Source organism: Oncorhynchus clarkii, chromosome 2 (genome assembly GCF_045791955.1).
Source record: "Oncorhynchus clarkii lewisi isolate Uvic-CL-2024 chromosome 2, UVic_Ocla_1.0, whole genome shotgun sequence".
Taxonomy (NCBI): Eukaryota; Metazoa; Chordata; class Actinopteri; order Salmoniformes; family Salmonidae; genus Oncorhynchus; species Oncorhynchus clarkii.
The window spans coordinates 16,636,203-16,648,764 of NC_092148.1; the positions used below are offsets into that span (position 1 = coordinate 16,636,203).

General features: G+C 40.1%; 1 protein-coding gene, 1 long non-coding RNA gene and 1 pseudogene across 3 annotated transcripts; 1 reads left to right on the forward strand and 2 right to left on the reverse strand.

The window, feature by feature from the left end:
- Positions 1-1,323: 1,323 nt before the first annotated feature.
- On the forward strand, positions 1,324-6,079 carry LOC139419299 (proline and serine-rich protein 3-like; annotated as a pseudogene).
- A 39-nt stretch (positions 6,080-6,118) lies between these two features.
- Positions 6,119-8,667, reverse strand: LOC139423125 (heat shock protein, alpha-crystallin-related, b6). Of its 2 annotated transcripts, none has more exons than XM_071174801.1 (4): positions 8,439-8,667; positions 7,869-8,034; positions 7,451-7,573; positions 6,119-7,231 (listed from the first exon to the last, which is right to left on the reverse strand). In XM_071174801.1, the coding sequence occupies exons 2-4, from the start codon at positions 8,025-8,027 to the stop codon at positions 7,064-7,066; spliced, it is 450 nt and encodes a 149-aa protein (XP_071030902.1). In that variant the 5' UTR covers positions 8,028-8,034; positions 8,439-8,667; the 3' UTR covers positions 6,119-7,063. The 2 variants fall into 2 exon arrangements, with proteins under 2 accessions (XP_071030902.1, XP_071030912.1); XM_071174811.1 differs by lacking the exon at positions 8,439-8,667 and adding an exon at positions 8,161-8,414.
- A 1,828-nt stretch (positions 8,668-10,495) lies between these two features.
- LOC139423133 (uncharacterized) lies at positions 10,496-11,807 on the reverse strand. Its single transcript, XR_011635798.1, has 4 exons — positions 11,721-11,807; positions 11,232-11,350; positions 10,940-11,044; positions 10,496-10,626 (listed from the first exon to the last, which is right to left on the reverse strand). It is a non-coding gene; the product is annotated as an uncharacterized lncRNA (long non-coding RNA).
- Between the last annotated feature and the right edge of the window lie 755 nt (positions 11,808-12,562).

Below are 12,562 nucleotides of genomic sequence, written 5' to 3' on the forward strand. Positions count from 1 at the left end.
AAACATCTGATTTGCATGAATTTCCCTGGTCTCAACCACATTATATTGCTTTTTCAAACTCCCAGAGCCACTGTTATTCTGTGCTCTTGCCACGTCCCTCATTTCTCATGGTCACCATTTAGTTTCCTTTTGCAACTTTCTTTATTCTCACACATATTGCAATAACTCTTCTTGTGCAACCGCTTCCTCAAGTTGTGGGGAACCTAAGCTCAGCAGACCTCTATGCTGGAACTGTGCCCAAAAACTGTCTGTGGTTGGTCCCCCTGACCCATGCACTCGCCCAGAGGAGGACATCCTGTTTCAGTGGCGCCTGAGGAGGAAGATGGAGCAGGCCAGTCGGTGGTCACACCCACATCAGGTTCGCACCCTTCATCAGCACTCTGTCAGCTGGCAGGCACACAAGGTACTTACCCTCCTGTCTACTACACCTGCTATTAGAAATATGTTTTGAAGTCTCTTTGAAATGTCTGCTATTGTGTGGTAGGATTTTCCAATGCATTTAGCTAATCACAGATAATTTGATTTATTTCCCTTCGTTAGGTACAGCGGAATCCCCACCCTGCATATTCCACTGCTCCTTCACCCCAGCCCCCCAGGAGACCAGTGTCCCCCATGGACCATTCTCCTCTGCAGCTGCCCTCCCCATCTCCAGCCCCACCGTCTCCAAGTTGCAGCCGGATACCCCGGTCTGTCCCCACATGCACCTCCTCTGTGACATCGTTCCTTATACCACTCAGCCCCTCTCCCCTCCACCCAGCCACCAGAGGAACCCAAAGAGGAGGGGGGTCTCTAGGGCCAACCAGGCCATCAGGCAGCCCAAAGCCCAGTTCAGCTCCACAGACACCTCCACTGAGGAGCCCACTAGTAAACATGAGTCCTCTTCACCACCGCCTTGTCTCTTCGCCTTGCTCGCATCACGTTGGTGATGCCGACCATGCTGAGAGGCCCAGCTATACAGATTGGAGTGTGAGCCAACACAGCACCAGATGTAAAGACAGGGTCACCCCATGGAGAGAGGAGCCCAGCAGAGGCGGGGGCAACAGGAAAGCAGGCCAGGGGTAGTGAGAGAGGGCCGCCCTGGAGATCGTGCTCCATCACCCTCTCCCATACACATTACCCTGGGACAGGTCAGTTAACACCGTGAGTCATCAGCATCACCGATGCTAGATACCATTAATACATTGAAGAAAGACAGTTATACATTTTTCATTGTTACAATAATATTCATTTACTTTATTAATTTATCCAGGTTAGTTTAATTTAGATAAAGATATTAGATGAGTAAAGCATATTAATTTACCTTGGCAGGTAGTTTCAGAGGTAATGTTACCGACCATGGACTCCCCGGACCCGCCCAGAACCCCTGTGTCCTCTGACTCCCAGATATGCGCCCCCACAGTCCCCCGCCCTGCCTCCCAGTGCACAGCAGCCCCGGGAGGTCGTAGCTCAGCTGCTGCAGGAGGCTGAAGGTGAGACTGCCTGGTGCAGTGGGGACTGCTGACCTTAACTCTCTAGGTAGCAGAGGTGGAATAGACTCTGGCCGTATAATACAGTGTGTGTATATATATAGCCTCCAGTCAAGTTCCACCGGGACTGAATCCAAACAAACTTTTTCCTGAAAATCTCATTTCTATACATGCATTACTTACTCTAAATAATAAGTTAGGATTTTGCCCTAAATGCTAAAGGGGTCTTTTGCTAACTATATAGGGCAGCATAACAATTGAGTGATGCCATAGTCTTCTGTTACAGGAGTACATTGACAGTGTGGACCAGTGACAGTTATTGGTTTTTACTTCACCTTGTTCATGTGTACATTTCAGGCTATTTATACCTTTGTACAATTAACATGTGATCTAATATAACATATTATGACCACCTGGCATAGCTTTGCTGGAAAGTAACTAAAGTTAGAACAAAAATAATCGGTCATGTAATCAACTGCTCCTAAAGTTACTTTTGTTATCTGCACAGTGACATTTTAACTGCGTATTTTTTCCCCCTTAAGATTCAGACGAGCAAGAGTTTAAAGACGACCCCTTACTGAATGTCTTAAGGCAGCAGAGGATGGGTGAAGGAGCAAATCAGGTAAAGAACTGGTATATGTTCCCTAGATACAGTACATCCTTCGTCATTTATTTCATTGACCTTTCCATTACTCATTAAGATAATGAACTTAATATATTTTCAGGGTAATTACAGTGCCTTCAGAAACTATTCACTTTTTTCCACATTTTGTGTTAAAGCCTGAATTTAAAATGGATTCATTAGAGATTTTTTTTGTCACTGGCCTACACAATACCCCATAGTGTCAAACGTGGAATTATGTTATTAGAAATTGTTACAAATGAATTAAAAGCTGAAAAATGTATTGCGTTAAGTATTCAACCCCTTTGTTATGGCAAGCCTAAATAAATTCAGGAGTAAAAATGTGCTGAACAAGTCACATATGCATGGTCTCAATCTGTGTGCAATAATAGTGTTTAACATGATTTCTGAATGACTACCTCATCTATATACCCCACACATACAATTATCTTTAAGGTCCCTCAGTTGAGCAGTGAATTTCAAACACAGATTCAACCACAATGGCCAGGGAGGTTTTCCAATGCCTCACAAAGAAGGGCACATATTGGTAGATGGGTAAACAAAGAGGAAGAAAAAAAGCAGACATTGAGTATCCCTTTGAGCATAGTGAAGTTATTAGTTACACTTTGGATGGTGTATCAATACACCCAGTCACTACAAAGATACAGGTGTCCTTGTTTACTCAGTTGCCGGAGAGGAAGGAGACCGCTCAGGGATTTCACCATGAGGCCAATAGTGACTTTAAAACAGTTACAGAGTTTAATGGCTGTGATAGGAAATAACCACATTGTAGTTACTCCACAATACTAACCTAAATGACAGTGAAAAGAAGGAAGCCTGTACAGAATAAAAATATTCCAAAATATACATCATGTTTGCAATAAGGTATTAAAAAGTAAAACTGCAAAAAATGTGGCAAAGAAATTATATTTTTGTCCTGAATACAAAGTGCTATGTTTGGGGCAAATACAACACATTACTGAGTAACACTCTCCATATTGTCAAGCATAGTGGTGGCTGCATTATGTTATGGGTATGCTTGTAATCGTTAAGGACTGAGGAGTTTTTCAGAATAAAATAAACTGAATGGAGCTAAACACAGGCAAAATCCTAGAATAAAACATGCTTCAGTCTACTTTCCACCAGACACTGGGAGATTAATTCAAATCAAATTGTATTGGTCACATACACATGGTGAGCAGATGTTATTGCGAGTGTAGCGAAATGCTTGAGCTTCTAGTTCCGACAGTGCAGTAATAGCTAACAAGTAATCTAACAATTTCACAAGTACCTTGTATACACTCAAGTGTAAAGGAATGAATAAGAATATGTACATATAAATACAGTGCCTTGCGAAAGTATTCGGCCCCCTTGAACTTTGCAACCTTTTGCCACATTTGAGGCTTCAAACATAAATAATTTTGCACGCCCAATTTTTCAGTTTTTGATTTGTTAAAAGAGTTTGAAATATCCAATAAATGTCGTTCCACTTCATGATTGTGTCCCACTTGTTGTTGATTCTTCACAAAAAATACAGTTTTATATCTTTATGTTTGAAGCCTGAAATGTGGCAAAAGGTCGCAAAGTTCAAGGGGTCCGAATACTTTCGCAAGGCACTGTATATGGATGAGCTATGGCCGTGCGGCATAGGCAAGATGCAGTAGATGGTTTAGAGTACAGTATATACATATGAGATGAGTAATGTAGGGTATGTAAACATTATATAAAGTGGCATTGTTTAAAGTGACAAATGATACATTTATTACATGAATTATTAAAGTGGCTAGAGATTTCAGTCTATGTTGGCAGCAGCCACTCTGTTAGTGATGGCTGTTTAACAGTCTGATGGCCTTGAGATAAAAGCTGTTTTTCAGTCTCTAGGTCCCAGCTTTGATGCACTGATCTCGCCTTCTGGGTGATAGTGGGGTGAACAGGCAGTGGCTCGGGTGGTTGTTGTCCTTGATCCTTTTTGGCCTTCCTGTGATATCGGGTGCTGTAGGTGTCCTGGAGGGCAGGTAGTTTGTCCCCGGTGATGCATTGTGCAGACCTCACTACCCTCTGGAGAACCTTACGGTTGTGGGCAGAGCAGTTGCCGTACCAGGCCCGACAGGATGCTCTCGATTGTGCATCTGTAAACGTTAGTAAGGGTTTTCGGTGACGAGACAAATTTCTCCTGAGGTTGAAGAGACGCTGTGCTGTCTGTGTGGGTGGACCATTTCAGTTTGTCCGTGATGTGTACGCCGATTCACCTGTCAGCAAGATTGTAACCTAAAACATAAGGCCAAATCTACACTGGAGTTGGTTTCCAAGGAGAAAGTCAACGTACCTGAGTGGCTGAGTAACAGTTTTTAATTAAATCGACTTGAAAATTTATGGCAAGACCTGAAAATGATTGTCTCGCAATGATCAATAACCCATTTGACAGAGTTTGAAACAAATAATGGGGAAATGTTACACAATCCAGGTGTGAAAAGCTCTTAAAGAGACTTACCCAGAAAGATTCACTGCCAAAGGTTCTTCTACAAATTTCTGTATTTCATTTTCAATAAATGTGGAATAATTTCTAAAAACATAGATGGTTGAGGAAAAAAATATTTCAAATTGTGAATTCAGGCTGTAACACAACAAAATGTGGAATAAATCCAGGGGTATGAATACTTTCTGAAGGCCCTGTATACAGCCTTTTTCTAAAATGGATTGATTAAATATTTGCATCAATCTACACACAATATCCCATAATGACAAAGCAAAAACAGGTTTTTAGAACAGGACAATGACCCTAAGCACACAGCCAAGACAATGCAGGAGTGACTTCGGGACAAGTCTCTGAATGTCCTTGAGTGGCCCAGCCAGAGCCTGGACTTGAACCTGATCGAACATCTCTGGAGAGACCTGAAAATAGCAGTGCAGTGACGCTCCCCATCCAACCTGACAGAGCTTGAGAGGATCTGCAGAGAAGAATGGGAGAAACTCACCAAATACAGGTGTGCCAAGCTTGTAGCGTCATACCCAAGAAGACTCTAGGTTGTTATCGCTGCCAAAGGTGCTTCAACAAAGTTTTTTTATTTATTTATTTCACCTTTATTTAACCAGGTAGGCTAGTTGAGAACAAGTTCTCATTTACAATTGCGACCTGGCCAAGATAAAGCAAAGCAGTTCGACACATACAACAACACAGAGTTACACACGGAGTAAAATAAACATACAATCAATAATGCAGTAGAAAAATAAGTCTATATACAATGTCAGCAAATGAGTTGAGATAAGGGAGGTAAAGGCAAAAAAAAAAGGCCATGGTGGCAAAGTAAATACATTATAGCAAGTAAAACACTGGAATGGTAGATTTGCAGTGGAAGAATGTGCAAAGTAGAAATAAAAATAATGGGGTGCAAAGAAGCTAAATAAATACAGTAGGGGAAGAGGTAGTTGTTTGGGCTAAATTATAGATGGGCTATGTACAGGTGCAGTAATCTGTGAGCTGCTCTGACAGCTGGTGCTTAAAGCTAGTGAGGGAGATGTGTTTCCAGTTTCAGAGATTTGTTTAGTTTGTTCCAGTCATTGGCAGCAGAGAACTGGAAAGTTCTGAATATTTATGTAAATATCATATTTCAACTCTTTATTTGTAATACATTTGCAAAAAAAAAAAATGTTTTGCTTGGTCATTATGGGGCATTGTATGTAGATTGAGGGGAAAAAACGATTTAATCTATTTTAGAATAAAGCTGTAACATAACAAAATGTGGAAAAAGTCAAGGGGTCCGAATACTTTCCGAATGCACTGTATTGTTAAATCATGATGTGTTATGCTGATTGTTTTGTCTTTGGAGTAAAATTGTACTTTTTTTTCTCATTGCAGACACATATGGATCCTAGAGTGATATAATATTTGGCTATGCAAAGCGTTGAAGCAACCTTGGAACATGCTCTAAAAATAGATGTTTTTTCTTTCAGCGAGGTGGACTCACTGTTGGATGAATTCCAGGAAGAGTGATCACTGGTGGTGAGCACACACATGGAACAAAAACAACAATCAATTCAACAGCATTTTTATTTTTGTACCGAAATAAATATAGTGCATTTATTTTTGTTAACAAATTCTCTTTTTACAATGAATAGTTAAATATACAACAACCTTACTGTTGGGTTTTGTGAACATACTTGATAATCTGAGTGTTAAAACCTTTACACATGATTTAGAGGGCATTAGACACGCCACACAATCAAATCAACATTTTCAATGGTTTTATATCATATTTACAATGAATGGTTCCATAAAAATATTAAGATTGATGAGTTAAATGGGATTCTTTAGGATGAGGGATGCTTTTAAATGAGAGATCTGTCCTGTTAATATGTACAAACCTAATTTTAATGCTGTGACAGCTTAGTTAATGGGTGTTTTGGTACAGGCAGGCACCAGCTCCTTGGTGAGTGTTTGATATGTCTGTTGGAGGAGAGCGTGCCTGTATTTTTGCTTCTATCCTTATTTGGTGTGTGTACAGTTTACCAAGTTACCAATTACTTCACACTGGAAGAAGTTAAGATACCCATAACTACTGTTTTATTTTATTTAACTAAAGTTAATTTGAAAAATTGCAAACTTCTTTGCGATAAACTATTTTAAATTATAAATGTCAGACTACAAATTGCAAGAACAGATCACTCTGGAGTAAGATGTTAACAGAAAGTGTAATTTAGCATATTAAACAACTGTTTCAAATGAGAATTAGAAAGGGGTAATACTGAAAAAGGAAATTATTGCCTACTTCACCCATGTTTTCTATTTGCAAAATAAGTAGTGTGTAGTTCCAGTAGTTAACTACTTTTTTTTTGCTGTGTAGCAAACTACCAGATATGAACTGCCACCAAGCTACTGCAAAATGTAGTTAAATTACTAGTTGAACTACATGTAGTTTACTACTACCCCCCCAACACTGGTTCCTATGGATTGTGTTTGTTCTTATGGTGTGTATGCTCATGATTCTGAGTGGGACAGGTGTCTGGAGTTCTCCCCCTGCAGCATAGGGGCCGATATGATGAGGATGCCTTCAGGCGACACAGCCGACTCCAGAGCCATGGAGTCCACTCCCTCTGGAATCCTGTAGCGCCGGTTAAACTGTCGCGTCACCAGCCCCGACCCATCCTGCAAACACACGTTATAGTGAACACAGTCAGTGAGGAATGCTCGTTTTCAGGCTAACAAGTGGCCTGGTTTCCAGTCTGTTTGGTCAGTAGTTGTCTGAAGCAGAAACAGACTGCATAGCAACCAGGCTATATTCAATGTCTGTCATCACACTATGGCAGTGTGATTATGAACAGAGAACAACTCCTGCATAATACATGTAACACAGTAGTTGCTTACTTTTTTCTCTTTGTGTTTCCCTTGGACCTCCACAAAGTCTCCTGTCACCTTGACCATCAGCTCCTCTGGGTTGAAGTGTTTCACATCAACCTGAACTGTGAATCGACTGTGGTCACAACACACCTGGCAACAGGGGAAGATACCAATATTACTACTCAAATTGACACTATTGCTGCTCTATTACTGCTGGTTTAATCTACTTTTATGTAATTATATTCAAATGATAAAGGCAAGAGCACCTGCAGTAAATGGGCATTCATTAAAATGTCAGTAGAATATAGAAAGTAAAACATAAAATTAATTAATCAAGGCTACCTCATTGATACAGAACAAAGTCATGAAAAATTAATCCAGAAATGGTTTGATCAGTGAGAAATTAGAACACTGCATGCGTGCAGTGTAACGGGAATAAACCTACCTGTGCAGAGCCAGTTTGCTCCGTCACTGGGGTGAGCAGCTCCGACGGTGTGAATGAGTACAGCCCGAATGTCCCGTTCAGCCCGGGAAGAAGAGGCGGCAGGACCCTCTCCCATGCGATACCGCTGGCTGGAAAAGTGGGTGGCAGATCGAAGTCCATTTCGCGTCTGAGGTAAAAAATAAAAAAAATATGCAGTGATTACCACAGCCTTTCACACCAGTATGGGCCGGGGATGTTACGAATATTCTAGGCCACAGGAAGAAATCGCACATGGGAAAAATGACAGACCTACATTTATTGGACTATTCGAGAAACTATTAGCCTAATAGAAGTTGTTAGAATGAAGCAAGAAATAATTAAACTATAATATATCCATCCGCTTCTTCACTGCGGAGGTTCAGAAAGTGATTGATTCGTAAAGACTACAGCGATGGTTTTTATAGTCCTTGTCAAATCTGGAATATTGTAAATAATACCGAATACGCTTGAACCTCAAAGACCTTTCAAATTGTTGCTGGGAAGGGTCACCGTGTAAAATCCCGTTTGAGACGTAGAGTCGTTAGCACTTACCGTTATGAGATGCCTGCAAGTCCTATTATGTTCTGACTGCCAATAGGATGGATTGCTGCGTCCGTGTATCTGACTCTGCCCTTTTCCCTGACAAACTGTGGAAGTGCCAGTTAAGGTCTGTATTTATGATAGCAGGAGTTACATAATGAGGCGGGAACTTCGCTGTGGGGCACCCTGCTTGCTTTGGATTCACCACCAGACCCCCTGGGAATTATGATTTTATTTTAGTTGTGATCAAATGCTTCGATAGCGTGGGGACCTGCCTTAAGGAACACTCCTCCCTATCATATCAACCTAAATATGAAGAACTGTTACTATATTCTCCATTATAATCATATAGTGTACGTGTGATAGTGCACCTTTTTAATTAAGCTTACATGGTCGTTTTCCTTGACACCTATAGGGGCCCTTTTTGGTGATTTGGCAATTGACATTCAACACTGCCAAAAGCGGTAATCTCAATACAGTGTTCTGCCAGGCAACAGTTCAGACGCTTCCTTCTAGGGATAGACTGCATAACTGACTGGACTGCTCAATAATTGCTACAACAGATTCGTTGAAAACTGATGAAATATTGCAATTTTATTTTGACAGGCTTAATTGGAATGATGGTATCCATTAGGCCTACACTGCATAAACTGTGTTTATCCCGGGTTATCAACTGGGGCATGAGGATTTTTTTTTTTTACCTACACTTATTAAACAGAGGTTGAACAAGGTCACAAACAATGTCAATGTCACACCCTGTAACAATATTTGACCAAATACTGGAATGTTTAAGATGTTACAATATTTATTTTATAGGTCTACATACTTCAGATTTTTCTGTTACATCGTTTATGTAATGATCTTTTGATCAATGTGAAGCAGGTGTTAAGCACACTAATCTTCAATCACATTGGCCTTATTTGGAAGTCTTTCTATTCGAAAGAAAAATGATTCAATATTTGTATTAATTCTATAATTTCTACAGAGATGATCATAATCCCAAAGAGAGGGATGAACAAATCTGTGATTAATGTTGGCCAGTCTCCCCGAGCCACTTTGTCCTGGTGATTAAAACGACCTTATAATAATTAGGTCATCATGACATGCAGGGTGAACATCATGTTCTACAATTACACTGACACGACATCCACAACAATGTCATATAAGCCTCCAGCATGTCACAGATCTTAGCACCTCATCGATTGGGTATCTTATGACCATCCATCACACACACATCTGATTTGGGTTTACATCCACTGCCCCTTGACCCCATTTAGAGCAGACAGTCGTGTGACTTATACAACCCTGGCAGACTCAATGGACTTGTTAAGTACTGGAGCTGGTGGGGTGACATGTCCTTCCTGCCATGGCGTCAGTTGGTAATAGAAGTAGAGTCTGACTGAGTGCCTAAAAATGGCATCAACCATGATCCTGAAGAGGGGGGTAACATTTGCTACAGATGGATTGAGTTTCATAATAGGCGCCTAAGAGATTGGCCAGAAGCGGACCTCATTTAAGCACTTAAAAAAATCATAATTCTGCAATCATAAAGTACTTTACTGGCTAATATCTCATCACTGTTGGAATGGTTTACACAGAGTACAAAGGATACTATGAATATTATTATCTGGAATAAGTATGTTGTTATTGTGAGCAGTGTTACACAAATACTGACATATTAAACACAAAGCCAATTGGGTATTGTTATCCAAAGCTATGCTCATGCTATTCATATTATCCATAGGAGCCAAATGTCTAATGAAATGCACACTAGACCACAATCTGGCATCTAAACTCAAAACCTTATTACAGCAAATAAAAAAGGCATACACTTCCATTTAATTTAGAAAGTTAATGAATTTGCTATTTATTTTTGTCATACATACCATTCGCCTGTATAACCTTCCAAATTTATTTAACGTGTTGAAAATTACCATGGTTATCCATTGAGATAAACTACACATTTAACTATTTCAACCTATGTTAGATTTGCCTATTAATTCTGTCATGGTAAAGTTTTATACAGTAGGAAGCTTTCTTGTTTCCCCGCCTTGTCTGTCTCAGGGAATGCCAAGTGGAATGGTGAAGGAGAGGTAGTCGCCCACCTCACCCCATTCTGCTCTGAAGTGTTGGAATATGGTTATCCATGTGGTGAGTACTGCAACCCACAGTAGGAACCCCAGCCCTGAACGCTTTACATCTGAAAGAGAGATGTAATGTATTGTAGTCATGTTTGCATAGAAACTGCATGCTTTCACTAATACTTACACTAATGTTAATTAAACTAATACAAAGCCAACTTTATGTTTTAGCTGGATCATCTTATCTCATCATGGATCATAGGCCTACATCTCATAAGACACACAACCTGTAACAAATGTATTATTTATCCAGTATGTGGATTTGCCACAACAAATATGGACAACTAATCATTTGTACAGGAATCTTGAGTTACATTAATTAACAGCACTTTCTCTGTGTACATTGACTCTGATTGGATGATTGACACTCACATGTTTTGATCTGAAGTTGTTCAGTATATGTTGGCTTTACAAAGGCCTCTTTGAAAAACCACACCACATTCACCAGCCACAGGAACGGAAGGAATGCAAATCCCCCTGAGATAGAAAGTCATTACAGTATTACTACATGATTCTTGCATTACTTATACACACACACGTTGTAAACACTAACATTGGAGAACTCATGCAATGTTTTTCTCTTTGAACCATGCCAGGGGACAGAAATCCCCTGGTCACGTGGCTTATAATTAGAGAAAAACAACACTTGGTGGTTCAGACTTACCAACTTACCGAAATAGTATTTCCTACAGAGGGTGAGTTTCTCCTCATTGGGAAGGCGCTCTAGGTTCATGTTGATTTCCTGTTATTTCCCCCTTCGTATTGACAGCTTTTCAAAGAGACCTTGAAGTATGATGGAAGAGGATAAAAGTGAGAGGGTATTTTGAAGATCAAGACTGGCACATTTCGGCTTCATGGAACTGCCCGTCTGTAAAATACGAGGGTGCCCTCTATCGATAAGAATGGAACAAGTCTTGTGTTTCCACCGAACTTTTGCCTGGCTATCTGCCCAGATGACACGATAACATATTTAAACACCAATTTTGCGAACTTAAGTATTTTGAGGCGAAATGTGTAGGCTAGTAGATACGTTTTGAAAAAGCAGTCGAGAATAATGCGTACTGGATGGCTAACAATATATGCTACAATGTTAACAGCAATTGTCCTCTATTACAGAAAATACATCATTAATAATATTTTCCGAGGCTTTTACCTGTAATCTTTAATTATATAGATGTCAAATACCTCTAAATTGCTTGACAACTTCACGTTCAACAGCTCAAAACATACACACAAAAGAGAATGTCAATTTGTTCATTTCCGCTTCCTACTCCAGTTTTCTGAAGAGGGGGATGTGACGTCCATATTGCCCCCCCCCCCCCCCCCCCCCCCCCCCGTTCGTTGTGGGTACTGTAGTTCAGATAGCGTACATAGAAACGTATGTTTTGGCATTTAAATTAAAATATATTTCAACAGTGTAATTCACTTTTGCTTGTAGTAAATCACCTATGATTGCTGACAGTGCAGATGATGTGAATTGCAATGGAAAATATGTGCCTTGCAGTTGCAGAATTACTGTTAACCTGCCTGTCTTATTCTGTGAATAATTTTCATCAGGGAAGTTTACTACAATATACAACCATAATTCTCCTCTTATCAATGCAAAAGAATATAGGACTAGACTTGTGGATATTTTCAATTCTTCTTTTCAAATTATGTTTAGAGCTTGATTTAAGTGCATAGACTCTCTCTCTCATGTAAGGAGCGCGCACATAATGTATAGTGGTGCAATTTGTATGATCATATCAAAAGACGAGGACAAGCCGCTCTGAGGAATAGGAAAAAGCCTAAAAATATTGGTACAGCGGTAGATGGCCATTCACAAAATGTGTATTTTTTTGCATGGAGGGAAGCTGGGCCTTGTAGTTAATTATCAATAAACGTAATGGTTGTAATGAAACGATGATCGAGCAATGCGTCCTTTGTTTAATATCAAATGGGTTTATTACTTGTATTACATAATGCATTGCACACACCACCCCTATAAATTCCAAT